The sequence below is a fragment of the Phalacrocorax carbo genome, chromosome 4, assembly GCF_963921805.1.
Source record: "Phalacrocorax carbo chromosome 4, bPhaCar2.1, whole genome shotgun sequence".
NCBI classification, from domain to species: Eukaryota; Metazoa; Chordata; class Aves; order Suliformes; family Phalacrocoracidae; genus Phalacrocorax; species Phalacrocorax carbo.
Window position 1 is genome coordinate 74,807,673 of NC_087516.1, and position 19,518 is coordinate 74,827,190.

Below are 19,518 nucleotides of genomic sequence, written 5' to 3' on the forward strand. Positions count from 1 at the left end.
TAATTTATTTAAAGGGTTACGGATAAAAGCAGATTCAAGTCTCCTCTTCTGCAGTGAATACCTGTAAAACGCAGAATCGCCCTAAAAAGGGGTAACCCATGGACATTAATAGGTTTGCATAATGATTAAAATAAGAAAGCAACAGTTGAAATTCTTTGGCTGTGAGTTGTTTTTATTTTCCTAGGTCAGCTGTGTCTTAAGCTATGGCTAACTTGCTCTGGATTATCATCCTCACATTCTTATATTTGCAGGTACGGCTCCTCCTTTTCATTCTGGTTAGCAACATAATATAACTGCACTGAAGTCACACTGTTCCTTACAAGCTAGCTGATCATTCTTTCTAAGCAGTTATGCCTTTCTGCCCTCTGGAGTCTAGCTCTTAGGCTTTCTTCAAGTACTAAACTGAAATGTTTCTTCCAAGAAAGCTGTGTTTATGTGCCTGTGTAAATGTTTGTGTCTACAGCTATATTCAAAACCCCTTAGTCTGCACAAGAGCTGCACAGGCTTCTTGGTTTGTCACAGACTTCTTGTAGTTATTTTACCATGCATTCATTCCATCTGAGGATTAAGGTCCAACATGAGAAGATTTAGTTGAGAAGTGTAAGAGCAGTTAAAATTCCTTTGGGACAATCATTTAAGGAGGTTGTTTTTAAGTACTACTCATAGATCTTTCTTGCTGTCCCTAGTGCCAAATTCTTTATTTGGCACTTTATTTCCTTGATTTAGACATGACAAAATAATCAAAGACTGTCTCTGTTAGAGACTAGATGAATAAGGAGAACTGCCTTGAAGTCAAGGCTATTTCAGCTCTAACCTGACCCTGCAGACTTGAAAAAGCAGTACTGGAACACCTCTTCCCTGAGGGTTTTACAGCTCCTGATTTTGGGCAGCCACAGGCCAGAGGTAAAGTACTGAATGTACAAACCACAGTGCTGTGTTTCAGTTCAGCAAGTTAGAGGTAACTTGGTGCAACCGTTTTCTACAGTTTCTCCCCAAGCTTCACCCAGCCCTAACCTCCCACCATAGGATGCTCTAACGACAGCAGATCGGTTCCTGTTAGAAACAGAGCTGAACACTTAGAGGAAAGGGCTTGCAGGAAACCATCACTTGGACATGAAACAAATAGATCTGGACAGTTACCACTGCATATTTTTTATTTTTGTATAAAATGCTTGTGCAGGGAAGTTAAAGCTGCTGCTACAAAAAATAAAAACAGTTATAAAACATATACATATTTACATATATTACTTGTAAGACAAAAATATAAGTTATTTACAAATACAAACACTTCAACAGCACAGATGCATTTTCCTTGATTGTTGGCACTGAGTAAGCAGTGGGGGAAGAATGAAATACAGCAGATTCAGATTATTTCCAGGAAGTTGATGCTATCTAGAACTAAGTTGCTCAAAGGTTTGCTTGAGCAAGTTTATCCATCATTTTGATGAAAAGTGTGTTTTGTATTATATTTTACAAGCAATTTGCTACATAAAACAGAGCAATCCTTCCCTTCCTATTTTTTACCAGCTTTTAGAAGAATTTCTGCATAAGCTGAGTAAGATCAGTCACTTGACTTGAAAGTCAGTGAGTGAGGTTATTAAGCCCTTGTGTCCTGACACGTGCTTTGCTTTATTCAGTGGGGACCAGCTGGATTGGTAAACATCACAAGAATAGAAGACAGACAGTGTAGCTTCTCTTTGATGTATTCTGGCAACTTATCATTTTCTCCATACCTAGAAAGGCAAATACACATACAAAAATTTAGATGCTTGAAATAATTCGTTTTATTTCAGGACAGTATAATTATTTCAAAACTTTCCTGGAAATACACAAACCACTAAATCAAGTAGCTACTAAGTATATCTAGACACATGACTTGGACCTTGATGGCTTAAATACATATTTAACCGATAATGTTAAATTTAACCGATATGTTAAATATTTAACATACTTAAATACATATTTAACCGAAAGAAGTGTTTCAGATAAAGAAAATAATTGAAACAGTGTTTAAAGCTGCAGTAATATCTGAACAGACCATATATTGTGGTGTCAAACTTCGTACAGAGGAGGCATGTTACCAAGTGGCTCTGTTTGTATGGGAAGTGCCCAGCATCCAAAAGATAGGCAAAACTTCCCCTGAGTGCTTCAGGTCTTTGCATCAGTGTTGACATGTTATCTCCCTAATCTAGCAGTATTGGGGGGGGGGGGGGGGGGTGGTGGGGGGGGGTGGGGGCGAGTATTAAACCCTTACTTATCTTCCCCTCCCTCTTTTAAATACTCTACATGAATAGTGACTATCCTCTGGAGACCAAGTAGATGCATTCCCAGCTTTTTTATTAAGCTTATATAAGCTAATTGACCAAGAAGTGATTGAAAAGCTCAATTTTAATATTTGCAACACAAAATGAATAGCAGCTATTAAGTTTACCTTGTAACAGCCTTGCACTGACAGTAAACCAAACTATTTTTTTTGTTTACTGTAGTAAACCAGTAATAGTAAAGCAGTAACAGACTCACCTAGTTGTCTGGCCATCTGGAGATGTGTAAGTGATCGAGGAAACACCTGCCTGGGCTACCAGTTGGGATCCATCGTTAAACTGAACCCATACTGCTCCACTGGTCAGCTAACGAGAGAAGGTGTGTTACGGTTTGAGGACATAAAATACAAGATTACATACCTAGAATTTTTCTAATAAATGAAGCTGCAAGTCTTTCAGAATTACTGAAGTGACTTAGGTATCTCAGTCAGTCTTCCAAAGATAAAGATTGCACGTGCACTACTTTGGATTAAGTAGCCTCGTGCAGTCTCAAGAATCAGACTTCCCAAGGTTTCAGGTACTTGGCTTCAGTCATCCTTTTCAATGAGAGTTAAAGAAAGAAGTATCTTTAGCTTAACTGACTCCTAAGGAAATTTTAAATAATAGCAAACATAAAATAGAAGTTCCATTTGTAAGAGCGCACAGCTATATACATTTCAAAGTTCATATATATACAAAAAGCAACCCTTTTCTCTTAGGAGAGGAAGCTTACTTCAGCAGGATTGCAGAGAACCATTTTTTAAATACAAAGCTGGTCCCACAGAAAAGCAGAGGAAGAATTTCTCTGTAAATACACAGCTTTTCCTGTTGTAGAGGCAGATTCCTTTTTCTTCTACAGATCTGGCACACAGCTGTTAAAAACACTTTGGCACACCACCTTTACATCTTTGTTGGAGAACAGACAGAAGTTTAATAGCCTCAGTTTTTTACTAGAGTCAAATTTAAATGACACAAGATGCTGAAATAGGCAGTAACCACCACAGGAAAACTGTGATAACTGAAATACTGAACTAGTATTTCAGGTTCTTCTACTTATATAGTTCACCACGGTGTTTGTCGAAGACACTTCTTTGGAAGGATCCTTCCACATACCAATTTCTGGATTTAAACTGTAGCAGAGCACGACTTAATGCATTCCTCACAAGAGACTTAAATATGCATCTAAAGTTTAGTAGGAAAAAAGAACATACTTCCCTCCTTTATCAGTACTCATTTCTCACCTGAGAAGCCCAACCAACATTTTTCACAAAGACAGATTTTAAAAGTTGGGCTGAATTTGGACTGCATTCCGTTTGATGAACAGAGGAGCATGTAGTTTCAGTGTTAGTCATAAACGTAGACTTTTCATATGACACCACCTAAAACCCAGAAACACACAGTATTAGTAGCCTTAGTATTAATCCAGCTGATCACGTACCGACTGTAATGATCAATTACCACCTGATTTAATCTTTTCATACATACAGACAGCTTTAGCCTATATGCTTCATTTAACAGCATTACATTATAAAAAAAACCACAGGATTTCATGTGACTTTCTCAGTATTATGACAGTTTTTCTACCACTTCCCTGTACTCACAGAAGAATCACAGACTTTTCCTACTTAATCCCACTTTTTCCTTATTTGACTGCCAGAAAACCCTGTCCATCTTCAGGAAAAATGTTCAGCACAGGTTAGATTATAAAATAACTCTCATCCAGATGAGCACTTGGCCAATATTTTACAAAAATATGGACATTGCTGTAGTTGGAAACTAGGAGATTAAACATTAATAGGAGAGCTCTACAGCACATACGGAGTCTGTTACGGGTTGAGAGAGAGAGAGAAAGGTGATGAATTAAGAACAGAGGCTCAAATGTTGGAGGCCTTTAGGACCATGGCACCACTACTGTCTAGGAGGAACATGTCTGCTTCTCTGGAAGTTCTGCTACCCGGATACCTCTTCCTATAGTCACACAGATGAGGTGGTGTGCTCTGCAGTATTTAAGATTCAGGGTTCAGTGAAGAGATGCAAGTAAGGGGATGCCTCTGAAATAGGAGAACTTGGTCAGGAAAGAGATCAGGATCCAGATAATTACAGGAACCTGAAAGAAACAAGCTGTACCTCAGGATATTCAGATCTAACTCAAGTATAAACAAATTGATAAAAAGAGTCAAGGGTAACATGGAAAGACAACCAGCTATTATGTTATTTTGCTTAGAAATACATACTTCAGAAGAGAAAGCAAACAGTGAAAGTCTTACAAAGACCTAAGTGTTTGCTATACGGCAAACAAAGGATGAGTTTGAATGTTGAACCCTCAAGTTAGAACCCTGGTGATGGGTAACCTTAAGTCAGTGTAAAAATCAACACTAGTACTGAAGCCCTAAGGAATTTTTGTTGCCGGGTTCATTTCAGTCGAGCAAAAACCGGCTGATCCTGCACTAAGGACACGTGCTACACAACCAAGCAACAGAGGTGCAGGCCTGCATAAATTCAACAAAGTTAAAAGGATACAAGCTCAGTGTGCCAAGGCCCCAGCATAATTCAGTCAGCTGGGAAAGTTGTGTCAGCAATTGAAGCTTGGTGTGTCTTTTAAACAAACTAGATGACATCGCACACAAAGCCTTGTTGGCTTTACATATAATTATATTTACACTTACACTTTTTTAAAAAAAATACACACTAACACTTGATTATTTCAGAGCAATAGCCTGAAGTGCTAACATCCTTTGTGACTACCATCCGATATACAGGCCTCAGGGCATTTCAGCGCTCTCCAAAACAAACTGAAGACTGTGCCGTATAACGTGAGCAAGAATTTTCAACCGATGTTCCCAGGAAGCATTTGTGGTAAAGTTTTGGAGGATTTTGATTTTTTTCAGGTGATCTTAAATCCAGATATCAAATTCTAGTTGAAATCAAAGTTAGCATCTCTAGTCGACAGGCTAATAAAAGCCTACATCCATCCATATTTCCATTATTTCAAGTAAAACAGCAATATTTGAGTTCCTCCTGGAAAGTCATCTCCACAGTATATTTTGTGTACTTACAGAAGGAGTACAGCTTGGAGCTTGAACTGGAGCAGAACTGGCAGCGATATTTGTATCCAGTGCCATAACTTCTTTTGAAAGGTTTGTATTGTCCAACAGTGGAGGTGCTACAGCCTGGGGCGATTCAGTATTGCCAGGTTTTCTGGAAAAATAATGAGACAAATTAGGAAAAGGTCTGTCCAAAAGGGACTAAAGAAACAAGTGAGGAGACATAGCTTTTCCTTCAGTTTACCACAGACTGTATAAAAGCAGTCTTCTGCACAATTGTTTTCAATCGTGCTAATTGTTAGCTTGGTTTAGTCTAAATCTGCAGCTGTGTGTTGTCCTAGTATCAAAGGAGACTTTGCGGGTCTCCAAAATATGGTGTTCATGCATGCTATCAAGTTATTATTTGTCTTGCTAATGACTATGAGCCTCTGGTAAGCAACCCTGGCTTCCTCAAACATTAGTTGCTTAGTGGGAATGTTCAAATGCCTAAGTATTTTCAAGTGAAAGATACTACCTTCCAACAATTATTGGAAAAAATGGAACACTTGCACTCCTTTTTTCTTCTTCCACAACAGCAGATTCCAGTGCAAGGCATATACGATGTCCCTGAAATTAGAAGGAGCTTGTTATAGTCTCATTGAGAACAGTATAACTATTTCATAAGTAAGTGTTTGGTGTGGTAGGTGAGCCTACACAAGGAAACACTTTTTTCAGCAGTACCAAATATCAGTACTAACTGCACACATGTACCATGGAGGCAATTCAAAAAGCTGTACCACGGCAAGACTCCCTCGTAACTTCAGCACATTAGCACAATTATGCTCATAATATTTGCATCTCCTCCCCTTTTAGCAGGACTAGACAGGGGAGTAGAAGACCCCTGAATTCTATTCCAGAAAGTAATGGAAGATAAGGAAGACCGAATAGAAAAATCTATACTATATTTTTACTGTTTCCTAAGTTCGTGGACAAAAAATTACTCTTGTGACCGCTAGTTGGGTGACATGAAATGAGAGATGAAAAGTGCAGTAGGCAGGCCAGTTAAACACCTGGCAGGTTTTTGTGTTTGGGTTTTTTTGGGAACTTGTTTTTTTGTGGTTTGGGGTTTGTTTTTGTTAACTTTTATAAAGCAGCTTCTTCTGTTCTATTTAATCCTTTCACCAGACAGGCAAACCTGCGTTACACACTAGTAAGAATTTTCTCTAACAGTCTTCATTATGAGGCACTGCTTCCTCTGCATTCATATTTGCTCTCCCAAAAAACACGTTATCATCCCTCCTTATTAGTGTAATGAAAGATATGAAAGGCAACAGCAGAAGCACATTTGTGAGAAACTGAATTTTCAGAAAGTTGCTTTGCACTGGCAAAGGCCAGTGTGAAACAGTTCACCTCATTTGCATGATCCATGTAAACTTGTATTTCCTTCTTCAAACCTGCTTCGCTTTCTCCTTTCAAAGTGAAGGATTTCCCTGATTTTTCAATCACACGAGTTATACCAGCTGTCTTGTGTATCTTTGCTCCTGTAAAAAACAAAAATTTCTGGTGTGAACTGTATAAAATACCAGCATCTACACAATACAGATCTCTGCCATTACATTCTAAAGTGTATTTCACTGACTTAATTATTTCAACAATAAAACTGCCCCTGCATGAGCTCTATGTCCCCAGAAATAAAAAGCCACATAAACTGGGACTGCGATGTTAATGCAATGCCCTCTATGGCCAAAGATCACTACTTAAATGGGCTGAATAATGCATTCATTACATATTTTAAGAATTACCTTTCTAAACATTCATCTGATACAAAATTAACACCTCTAACAGCATTGCCAAAAAATGGTTAAGTAAGCTCTGTTAGTATTTGAATACGGTTTTAGAAGAGATGCCCGTTCTTTAGTAGCAGTTCCACACTGAACCACAGAGCGGCTAAGTCCTTTTTCTTCTTTTTGTCATAAATTCTGTTGGGGTCTGCCTATGCATGTGGCAAATGAAACAGGTGGACAGTCTATAGTGAGAAAACAATCAGCAGCGCACCAGTGAGTGTTCTTTCTCCTTGTCATTTAACCATGGATCGCTTCGAGTAGGGACGCACCTTTCCCTACATATGTTAACGATCAAATGTAGACGCAAGGAGCAGCTCATGAAAAAACACAAGGCATAATTTAAGTAACACTTTTGCTAAGTGTATCCCTGAACAAGATATCAGTAAGGAACTAATGAATAATTAACTGATTTGCAAGTGCTAGAATAAAGGCAGAATAAATAGTTTCCAGTATTTTCTTCAACCTGAAGTATTCATTGTTTGGCAATATTGCAGTGCAGCTTTAATAACACGATATAACTGTTTGCATAATTGTAAAAATGAATACATACCATCATAAAAACAAATTTCAACATCTGCAGGGGGTGAATTTTCCATCAACATGCACTTGGCATATCTTGTGTAGAACGTAACTTTGGGGGTTTTTGTCCTTACCAACTGCACGAACTTGGCTGCATACTGGTATTTTTTCCAGTACTTCTCTAAAAAAGAAAATTTTAAAGCTCCTTTATCAAAGTCATCAGATTAAACACTGTGCACCAGCTTGGAGAGAAGTAATTTTTAAAAATGTACTTGATAGCTGCGGGCTGTAATATTTAAGTACTTTACAGAAGTACGTTCAAAGAAACCAACTTATTTCCACCAACTTTTAGAAAAGCGTGCCTCTTCAATAGCTTTGATTAATATAGTTCAGAACCTAAGCAACATATTGGAGCGTTGCATATACCATTTAACTAGATATTATGGTCCAGCTGGCTTCCTGGCTTTAGCTGAAACCCATCTTTGATCTCTAGTTAGTAAAGAAGTCTGCTTGTCTCTTAAGAACTTACCATTAGCTTATATTTGTTCTTCAGCTGTCCAAATTCCTCTGTCAACGCTTTCAGGAATATAATCCCCCTCCCCAAGTTATGAGTATTAGGAAGCACAAAGTAAAGTTGCTCTGGTTTAAAATTGACTTGATAATATTTCTTTCATTCATATTTAAACAGTTTCCAATATGAACAAAGAGAAGAATATGAAAGCTTTATTTCTAGTGACTCCTTATAAATGCCATACAGAACTTAAAACCTGTGGGCTTACACTTCTAAATACAGTTTCCAGTTAAACTCTGGTTTGAATCTTATTCTGAAAGAAGTTTTATCTTCACAATTATCTGAGAAGTAACAGCTAAAAAGCCTCAAACAAGATTCACTAAAAATCAAATTAATCATCATAATTTTAAGATAAATCTCAGGTTACCTGGCAAGTTGTCAAAATTATACATACAGATGTCTTCAGGAGGAGCAGGAGGTCTGTCATCAAGAAGGAAACCTCTTCCTTCATTTGGATGATAAACTGCAATCTACAAGAAGGGTGGGGGGAAGTGTTTGCAGTTGCAACTTACAACAGCACTTCCTACTTTTAACAGGTACGGAAATAAGTCACGGTTTAATTAATTACCATGATTTACCATGAATGCTCTATTAGTCTAAATTATTTAACAGCAGCAGTTTTCAACAATACTTCACCTGTTCCAAAAGTCAAGTCCGATTTTGCTCTGACATAATTGCTTGCTACCTATATTTGTATGGCTGTTCTATGGGGGGGGAAGAGGAGGAAGGAGTTTACAGCTGTGCTTACGTAAACATGGCATTTCCAAACAAATAATCACTTAAATGAAAATTAAAAAAACTGAAAGAACAGAATCATCTAGGCCCTTATTACAAGTGAGGAAACTGAAAACACACTCACCCCATTTCCATCACAAGATATTCTGAGAACTTCTTTCACAAGTTCTTGTGAATGGTGTTCTTTTAGAAACTCCATACACACTTCCCCAGTATCTAGAATGCTCACCTAAAATATATAAAATATACAAGTTAAACAAAATACTTCTGTTTAGTTTCTCAGAAAATAAGATTCTTTCCACAAATGCTTTAAAAAAGGGTGGATTTTTTTTCTGCACTGCAAACTTATAAATGCTTCTTACAGAACACTTCAACATGAGCGAAGGTTATAAGCCTGCTCAGTGAGGGCGTGGCTCCTTAAGTGACAAATCAAATGAAGACAGGTCAGCTTTGTTATGTTCTTTTTTTAAAAACCAAATTGGAGGGCAGAGGGAAACATGACAGGATGAGCAAGAGTAAGAAATGGAACAAAAGCCAGAAAGGTGATACCAGGAACAAACCAACCAGAAAATTTATGTGATCAGTGAGGATTAAGGGAATTTGTTTTGCTTTCCCACCCACAAAACAGGGAAAAAGCAGCACCATAGGAAAAAGATTTAGGTTTTTACTTGAGAGGAAGACTATTTTCACTTCTAATCCAGTTACTTGTTTGATCTGTAAAAGTGTTTGACGCAGTTAAAATCTTAATGTTGAAAGCTTAAACTCAACCTGTACAGCTAAGCAGTAGAGAGTTTTAGAGCCATAGGAAGTATATATGTATTTAATACGTTACATGTACTTACAGTTTCTTTGCTTGCAAGCTAAAAGCAATGCCATGTCACTATTTGCAGAAGTGACCACGAGGTTATGGTATTCCATATACAACAACTAAGATGCATCTTACTAATATATACTACTTACTAATATATAATACTCAGGACTAGACTCTTTTCATTAGTGCCCAATGACACGACACGGGGCAATGGGCACAGGTTGGAACACAAGAAGTTCCACCTCAATATGAGGAAAAACCCCTTCCCTGTGCGGGTGCCAGAGCAGGGGCACAGGCTGCCCAGGGAGGCTGTGGAGTCCCTTCCCTGGAGACATTCACACCCCGCCTGGATGTGTTCCTGTGCCCCCTGCTCTGGGTGTGCCTGCTCAAGCAGGGGGTTGGACGGGGTGATCTCCAGAGGTCCCTTCCAACCCTTACCAGTCTGTGATTCTGTGAATATGATCTACAATAACTTAATTTAAAGTTAAGTTTTATTAAAAAAAATGCTTCTAGTTTACCAAGTAATTTGTAAGAGAGAGTCACACTACATTCAATACAGAAGTTGTTTCCGTTTTAAGAACTGGTACATACCACTGCATTTTTTGTTTTTTGCCTGATGGGTTTTAGCCTGTGAGCGTTGAGAGGTGATACTATACTTCGCAATGTAGGTTTCTGATGTGCTGATGGTTCTTTGCCCCATGCTTGGTTTTGTTCTGAAGTTGACCAAAGGCCACACGTAGAAGATGACGGTTGAATTTTCTCAGATTTGCAGAGAACTCCAGGGATGTATTCCTTTGGGTTTCTCTGGTTTAAAGAATGCGGACAGTCGACAGATACATCATGATTCCTTATATCTTTTAAGGTGTTCCATGCATTTCTTGATGCATCTTGCTGCACATCCAGATGATACTGAAAACCTCCATGTGCGTTACTGTTGGCAGTTAGGTCTGCAGGTGGTCTCAGCGGAACTGAAAGCATCAAAGGTACATTGTAGCTTCAAAACGTCACAGTACAAAGGAAAAAACGCTACTGCGGTTTTAAAAGCTTTTCAAAATACAATCTCAGAAGGCTTATTTCACTTAAATAAGTGAAATAAATAAGAGGAGGATTTCTTCAATTTCAGTCCAAACCATTAGGCTATAACTTTAGTACCAACCAATGCCAATGCTAAAAAACTCCAGCGCTACTTAAAATATATTGTTACTAGATTTCATTTATTACGGCCTTCAATCTTAACATATATCAAATCATTTTGCAAAACCATTTATAAACAAAATACTAAGATTTTTAGATATTTGAAGACTTTCTTTACAAGAATTAATTTAATCTTCTGAAACATAGTTTACTTGCCAGTCAGATAACCACTACTACCAAATTTCATTTAAGTTTCAGCCTAACTAGGTTTTAGCATTAACCAGAGGTTTTAGTACTCAAGATGTCAAACGCACACTCCAAAACCTTTGTTTTATTTCCAGTCACTTGTTAAAAGACAAAAACCTATTTTTATATATAAACTTCCTATGACTGCTTCCCTAGCATTGATATTTAAGCTCTTGATCCTCTTTTGCCTCACCCAAACAAGTATCACACTCCTCCTGCCATGTTGCAGAGCAGTTGAGAAGGGAGCAAAGATTACACAGGACCATGTCATATGAGTCCAATTCCCCGTAGACAGGAAGGGAAGGAGTCTAGTAATATCCAAACAAAAAAGGCCAGAATGGATTTGTGATTTAGTTTTATGATTAAATTACATTATTTGTAAATGATGTAACATGATGCGTGACAAAGAACACCTCCTTCCCTTCTGTCTCTTTTGTCCTTTCCTCCACCCCTCCTTCTGCAGCCTCATTATCTTTCACATTCCCCAAGGTCCCATTTTCTCTTAAGGTATATTTGCACAACTAAATTAACAAGACTTTTGAGTCACCCGCCAACCTTTTGTCACATATTTATACTTGCACATGTTTCAGGTCACAACTGAATAATTATGGCAGGTTCTAGAATTGTGTTTTCCTCTCTTTTTGCCTTTATTTTTTTTGCTAAAACATTAAGAGGAGATAAGGACCGCATTGTAGGAAGCTACATATTCAAATTCAACGTACAATTTCTTCACTGTTACAAAGGCCATTATGTACAGTTCATTATACTAACCCAACAGCTCGAAAGGAACACTTAACTACAAAATCTTCAAAATTAATTCCTCCCTAAGGAAACTAAAATGTTACAGCTTAGTCCAAAAAGGAGAACAAAACAATGTTTTCAATTGGGGTATTTCTGGCTTAGGACTGATCCTACAGATTAGTGATGCTGGACATCATTTTGCCTCTTTCAGTTGTCAATTTTGCTTCTTCTGTGGCAATTTTTTGCAGTGACAAGCCAGTTTAGGGTCTCCCATGCTTTTCCTTCAGTAGCCTCTGTTAACATCCAATCGCTGTAATGTAGGATGCCAGCATTACACTCCACTGTCACAGTTACTTGGCCATAAAGATATCCCTTCTGCACAAGTGTGAAGAAATACAACACAGAAAAACCACAGAAGCAGTTACAAGTCACTACTCCAACTTAAGTGCAAAAATACACAACTGACTAGTAACACACCATTTGTTTGCATGCTTCCAAGCCACTGCTGCATTGTTTCAGCTTGGGACTTCTGCTCTAACAAACCAACCTGGGGCTTCATTGGGCAGAGATAATTTGAGCTGTAAAACAGAAGTTACACATGTAATGAAGCTTGCATCAAAAACACTTGCACAACAAAAGTTAATATTACAGCTGCAGAAACCACAACACTTCTAGAACATTGAAGAAATACAGGTGGCATTTTGCATCTCTAGACAGCATAGAACATGCTTTTTTTCACGGGGAATGTTCATCAGGTAAAGCATAAAAAAAATGAAATAGTGTTTCCAACTGGAATGAAAAGTTATTACTAATTTTTAGCACAATTTTAAGCCTGTTAGCACTCACTAGTAGACTCTTGGAACTGACATATATGAACAAAACCAGTCACTGATAATGCTGCCAGCAGCGGCTGTTTCCACATCTAGTTCTTAACTCACAGTATAGGAAACAGCCTCTGAGAAGACACAGGGATGCTGCCCATGACCCCTGTGGATCTCATTCACCATAACAAATATGCAGCTGAAATACATAGGCAATCTTGCCACCTAAAATAACTTGAGTTTATATAAAATATAGTAAATCCCAAAGATTATAAAGATTTTTTACCAGCTTTAGACAATGACATATATGTAATCACAGGTGAGCTCAAGCTATAATCCAAATGTTGAAGAATAAAGAATACACACAAAGCCAGTTACTGTAGGATCACTGATCTGTTGTAAATTCACACTAAGCTCCTGAGACATTTTTTGTCTCTGTAGCCTGTACCTGTCTGTACTTCCTTTTTGCCATGATCACTACTTTAGCACTGGCAAGGGCTCGGTTATCACAAAACACCCCCCCCAGAATATAAGCATCTAATTTGGGTCTTAGAACCTTTCATTTAAGATTGCTGTGCAGGCCAGGTACAGGTGTAAGAGGCTCTCCTCCTGTGATCAACCGCTTTTAAAAAAGTAGTAATTATTCAGTTAATCCCCACACTCTTATTAATATTTGGTCACTTTTACATATAGCATGTCTTTATGAAGTCATGGGGAATAAAAGCATTATGTTAACATTTGTAGAAATAATTTCTTTCTTGATTCATCAAACGTTTCTCAACCTAGAAAGAGCACACTTGCCCATTGAACTTCCTGAAGAGAGGCTTATGTCAAACACTTGCGACTAGTCAAGAAAAACCTCTTACTCAGTCTGCTTTCAATACAGGGCAAAGCGCTCATTTGCATTTTCCGTGAATGGGTTTGCAAAAATACAAACATATGAAGCCATCACACAAACCTGCTGCTCTTAATGTGAGGAGAAACGCAAGAACCAAGGTATGCAATAGTCCTCATATTAAAATAGGAAAGCGTTCTTTGATATTCTGCTGATGGAAAAAATAAAGCAAGCTTCTGAGCATAGACAGGGTAAGTTCATCACAAGGAAGGACTCTTGTTGCACAGCTGTGCACAGAAGGCAAAGATGAGGCCTCCAACACCACAGAAAACATTCCAGCATCACTTGTAGATCTGACACCAGAGTTGGTTTATACCAGCTAGGGAAGGATGTCCATCAAAATGTATAGAAAGAAGCCACAATTTTCACCCAGAAGCTATAACTAAGGATAGAACTAAGTCTGAGATAGCTATTTTTGAGTGTTATTTTCCTTTCTGGTGTGACAGTTTTATAATCCATCACCTAATCTTGTACTTGATTTGAGTTTTTTTTTTTTCCTCTATCTTGTCTAAGCGTAAGGCATAGTTAAAGACGAACAGAAAAAAAGCCAGAGCAGCAAGTAAAACCTTTGGTAGTCACACTCTGAATGCCTTCCATCCTAATGTATGTCTCTTCTACAAAGAAGAATTAGCAAGGCTCTCTACTACAATTACTGTAGGGAAAGAAATACTTAGCTTGCATCATGTGGAAATAAGCCAATAACAGTATTAACAAGATAGAAAAAGCTACGATCTAGCTAGCTGATGCACTGCATCTATGAACTTTAAGACAGGGACAGTGGGGACGTAAACCCCTACACAGCAACAGCAGCACCTATCACCCTCTCCTATTTTGTATTCAAGCTACAAGCGCAGAGACTTCAGGCACTTACTGCAGCTTAGTTACAGGAAACATCATGCATTTTAATATAAGGCAGCTCTAAATTTCATCTTAATAAAAACTGATTCTTACTGTGGTTGATCTTTTACAGGTGGAGATATTTGCCCTTCAAAAGAACCGGAACTATTAGAAGTCTTCTCCTTAAATATTTCTCCTATATCAGTATAGCTGTTCACAGGTGAAAAGCATTCTATGTTTTCCTTTATTCCTATTTTAGGCTTAGAAAGCAGTTCCATAGAGTGACATCTCTCAACAATATTCGATATGCCTTGGGTCTGACTATGGGATGCGCCAGACCTATCTGAAGAGTGGGCTCTTCGGAGGTAGCGTGAATGCGGTCTCTCTTCAGCAAGTTGCATGGTTCTTCCCCTCCCGATTATGCCTATTTCTTTCCCCTGAATTCCCCACTGATGAAAAGAACCGCTTCCATCTACGGATGAAGTATTACTGGAATTCTTGGTTTTAGGAAAAAAAGTAATTTTGTTTGGGAGTGGCTGTCCAACCAACAGCTTCTTCTTTTCCTTCAAGCAACCACTGGTACTGATGCTGGAAGAGCCTGTGAAGGTTGTAGAGATGGTAGCATTTCCACTGTCCATGGAATCTTCTGAAGTTCCCGAATCTTTACTCCGTGTAGAGCTACACCTGGACATAAAAGGATGATCCAACACTGAGGAAAGACTCAAACGATCTGCTGGATTTTTGCGAAGTAATCTATGGATAAGGTCTTGCGCCTCTCTCGATAGAAAGGTTGGCATTTTGTAATCTGCTAATACTACTTTGTTTAGCGTGTTCTTGACCGTGTCCGTGTCAAAAGGTGGCTTTCCAATAAGAAGAGTGTAAAACATACAGCCCAAAGACCACACATCAGATTCAAGTCCGTGTGGACTCCTTGTGGCTATCTCTGGAGAAATGTAATTTGGAGTTCCACACATGGTGTAATGCTTTTCGTGGGGCATTTTCAGCTGAGTTGCTAGTCCAAAATCAGCAATCTTGACATTCATATTATTGGTGAGTAAGATATTAGAAAGGGTGAGGTCCCGGTGCAGTATTCCATGAGAATGAAGATACAGCATACCCGTGATAATTTGATGCAAGAAGTGTCGGGCTGTCAAAACACAAAACCAAATGTTTTAGTCACATAATTGAAGTCACAGCTGTGAAAATAACTTTTTGAAGTCTGCTATTGGTCTCGCTTTTTTTTTTTAAATATAATGAGGATGTTACAAGGACGTTTAAGTGTCATGCTAATGGGATTGGAATTAACTCTGCTTTTTGCTTTAAACAATATGGCACAACTGTGTTCTAAGATGGTTCATTTAAAAAATATTCTGTAATGCAGTAATCAGATTTGCTTCTTTGCCAACAGAATGTAAACAGGACCAGAGAGGTTTTCAATTAGCCTAAACTTTTTAAAATTAGATTCTTAAGAATTTTAAAAGTTGCTCCACACTTTCAGAAACAGCAAACAGTGGAAATCAAGCAGCTTCACTACGTGCAGATTATAGAATATAGGAGACAATTTGCATTATATTTGTTCTATCGTCAGCAAACTGGCAGGGCTAGCAGTATTTCAGTTTCTCAAAAACTTCTAAGTTGATGATACTAGGATAGTCTTTCTGTTCTATTACATTAGAAATTCAGGGAATATTCAAGAGTTTTAGCTTACAGCAGGAATACCAAAACCTCATCCAGGCTGAAACAGCATCATTTATTATGATGTTGCAATTACAGCAATTTTAAGAATTGTTCTTTCTAGAGCAAACAATTTACAGTTCTCGCCTTCTCTTAACAGAAGGCGAAGACTGGTCAGTAACAAACATTAGCAGAAACCACTCCTCAGAGGAGGAGACTTCTTTATCCAGGTCAGTGGTTTACAAGCTTTTAGAATGAAGGTACCATCAGGTGAACCATTTCGCTGGAGCAGATCTGAACTAAACAGACAATGCCTGTATAGCAGTACAGCCCCCTTTAATCCAGTCCCGTGATCTGGGTTCCAAAACACCTAATATTTTCACAGAATTAAAATAGAAACCGATAGAGACACAGGTAAACTGGAAGAACTGGGGAAGAGATGACCAGCACGGTAATTCTGGAAGCAGCAGAGGCAATAATCACTGAATCCATGTAAGGTGAAACCAGAACAGCTTGCTTTGCTGTCTTCTTTATTTTTTGAATTGTGCTGTTCTGGTTAGGCTCTGGTTAGGCTTTCAGTGGTCCATGTTCTAACCAAAATCCTCTCACTCACAACTGTAAGAAGATGAAATATCAGTAAATTCATAAGTGCAATTAATTTTTTTTTGCAAGACTTCTTTCCCAAAACACTAGTCAAAAGAATAACATCGCCAATTTAAAAACTTTTAGTATTACTCTTAAAATGAGCTCTCAAGGAAAGATAGGATTTTCAATGCTTTCCATAAGAAAAAAAGGTAAAACCATAGAATTTCTCCTCAGTTGCCAGTCCTTCAGAAATCCTAGATGGCTTGTTAAATTGGGTATTTTCCTTGCTAACTCAGCCCTTCAGCAGCAGTTCCCTGCGTTATCTTGGTTTCCACACACCCTAGAACACAGTAAATATTTCCAACGATACCACGTAAGGCAAACTATAATCTAGAAGGCTTTCTAGCTGGTGACATGCAATACCAAGGTGAAGAGGTGCAACACAAAGCAAATCTGTGGATGTGAAGCTGCTAGTTTTCCTCTGCGGAACTTCCCAGTCTTTACCTGTACACTTCAACATAATTTTACACACAAAGGTAAGCTCTACCTTCTATATACCTCTACCTTCTGAGTTCATTGTCTTTTTTTTAAACCCCAAATAGCACAAGATACTGGAAAATGGCATAAACAGAGAAGTATAGAGAAATTCAAGTGAATATGTGTATAATAGTAATGATTCTCTAGATCATCATTTATCACAAGTTTTTAAGCTATAGAAACTGGTTCAGAGTGACAGCAGTTCTAAACATGCTTTCACTAGAATTGTTTATTGAGTAAACCAAAACATTAACGCAAAGTGAGTGACACAGGAAAAAATCTCACCTTCTTCTTCTGTAAAGGGTTTCTTTCTGTTCTTTATATATCTGCTCATTTCACCATTGTGACACATCTCAAGTATCAAGTATACATAGTTGCTATCTTCAAAATAGTTGTAAAGCTAGAACATAAAACAACGAAAAAATAAAATACATTTTGTAGACTGTACAGCAAGTCACATATATAGCCCTCTCTACAGAAACATGGTTCTTACCTCAAGTATAGATGGATGCTTTAGCTGACAATGTATTTTCACCTCATTTTGAACCCTCTGTACCATTCCAACTTTGTGCATAGCTTTTTTATCTATCTGTAAATGGATCACAGAATATTTTTCAAGCACTGCAACACTGATTACTTACACGTTAGCCTTGAAATTCAATTTTAGATGTTCGATGCATGTTTGCCTGAAAACTTCTAAATACAAGCAAGCTTTCACATAGTTTAACCTACTATATGATTTTAATGAAAAAATATCATTGATAGGTGGAGGAACACACAACTCTGAAAGTAGACAAGTGTAACATTTTCAGTACTAACATTAATCAGAAAGTTTTCTGAAATACTTAAGCAGAGAAACCTAATTCTGATTTTGCCACGCAGATGCACTAAATATAGTTAATACTAAAAAGGTGGCTAAATAAAAGTATTATAGATAAATTAATCTGCCAAAACATCTGCAACATGCACATTTCCTTCACAAAGTTTGTCCTGGCAGGAAAGGAAATTTTTTAAGACATTTCTTCACCCTCTCTAGCCATGTGGATTCTAAATGAAGTTTTTGTGGTGACAAATTTCTGAATTAGAATTATAAGGCTGATTGTTCACCCAATGTTGACTAGTTGAGCTTAAGTTCCTTTAATAGCACTGTAAGCATTTCTATTAATTATTGGTGCAGTCCGTTTGGTTGTACCGCATCGTTCAGGATGGAGTCCAAATCTCAATATTGGTTACATAGAAACACGCAACCCAGGCAGGAATGCCCAACCGCAGAACCCCAACCTGTTGCAACTTGCCCTCGTTCAGTCTCTCGGAAGACAGAGATGTCCTTGGCTGGCTGCCTTACCATTTTGATAGCCACTTCCAGACCGGTTTTCAGGGATACTGCTCTGTAGACACCTGCGAAGGAGCCCTTCCCCAGGAGATTCCCCACCTTGAAATCCTGCAACACCAACAAGTCACGGCCGTCAGCCCCGGCGCTGACGCCCCTCCCCTGACGCAGAGCCCCCCCCAATTCCAAAAACCCCAACACCCCCAATTCCAAAAGCTGGGGGGCCCCCGCATCCCCGGTGCCGGGGCAAACCCTCAGGCACCCTCAGGCGCCCCCAGGCGGTACCTGGACGGAGCCCCCCGGGCCGTGGCCCTGCAGCACCCTCCACGGCATCGTCCTCCCCGGCTTCAACCGGCACCGGCACTGCCCCGACGGCGGCCCAGCCCGGCCCAGCCGCCTTCCCGCCGCCTCTCCCGCCGCTGCCGGTGGAGGAGAGACACCCGCCCTCAGTCCCCGCTGCCATGGCAGCGGCTGGGGAGCAACCACCTCCCATAAGCCACCCGCCCGGGAGAGGGACGAGCCCCTCCCCAGCAAATGGCGGGGCGGCCCCGGGCGGGGTCTGGGCTCCGCACCTCTATTTTCTCGCCGATGCAGGTCGCCATGGCGCCGGCCGCTCTCCCCCAGGGTCCCGTTAATGGCGCCTCCTCAGGACGTCGGCCGCGGCTGCCCCATCACGGCGTCCCCCACCGCCCGCCCCGGCCCAGCCCCGCTCCCTCCCGGGCCCGGCGGCCGCTCCCCTCCCCCGCGGCCTCCATTTTGAAAAATCCCGCCGTTACCCTCCCGCGCCCCGCCCCGCCCCGCCCCGCGGCTGCGCCTGACGCAATCGCGTCGCGCCGGCGGCACCCGTGGCGCACCCTGTCGGGCAGGGGGTAGCGCATGCGCAGGGCGCTGTCCATCCGCTCGCCCGGCAGCCGT

The 19,518-nt window shown here is 39.6% G+C and overlaps 1 protein-coding gene across 1 annotated transcript; it reads right to left on the minus strand.

Annotated features, from left to right (window-relative positions):
• Positions 1 to 1,123: 1,123 nt before the first annotated feature.
• On the minus strand, positions 1,124 to 19,306 carry PLK4 (polo like kinase 4). Its single transcript, XM_064450487.1, has 16 exons — positions 19,176 to 19,306; positions 18,619 to 18,714; positions 17,767 to 17,862; positions 17,559 to 17,673; positions 14,592 to 15,624; positions 12,402 to 12,502; positions 10,395 to 10,771; positions 9,117 to 9,221; positions 8,625 to 8,727; positions 7,718 to 7,867; positions 6,734 to 6,864; positions 5,859 to 5,950; positions 5,357 to 5,498; positions 3,542 to 3,679; positions 2,521 to 2,627; positions 1,124 to 1,733 (listed from the first exon to the last, which is right to left on the minus strand). Exons 1-16 carry the CDS (start codon positions 19,203 to 19,205, stop codon positions 1,634 to 1,636), a joined length of 2,916 nt encoding a protein of 971 aa, XP_064306557.1. The 5' UTR covers positions 19,206 to 19,306; the 3' UTR covers positions 1,124 to 1,633.
• Positions 19,307 to 19,518: the final 212 nt, after the last annotated feature.

Coding starts and splice junctions, on each gene's coding strand:
- PLK4 (XM_064450487.1), bottom strand. CDS start 19,205: ATGGCGACCTGCATCGGCGAGAAAATAGAG. Junction 5,951..6,733: donor ACATGGATCATGCAAATGAG/GTGAACTGTTTC, acceptor TTCTAATTTCAG/GGACATCGTATATGCCTTGC. Junction 5,499..5,858: donor TTTCCAATAATTGTTGGAAG/GTAGTATCTTTC, acceptor TTATTTTTCCAG/AAAACCTGGCAATACTGAAT.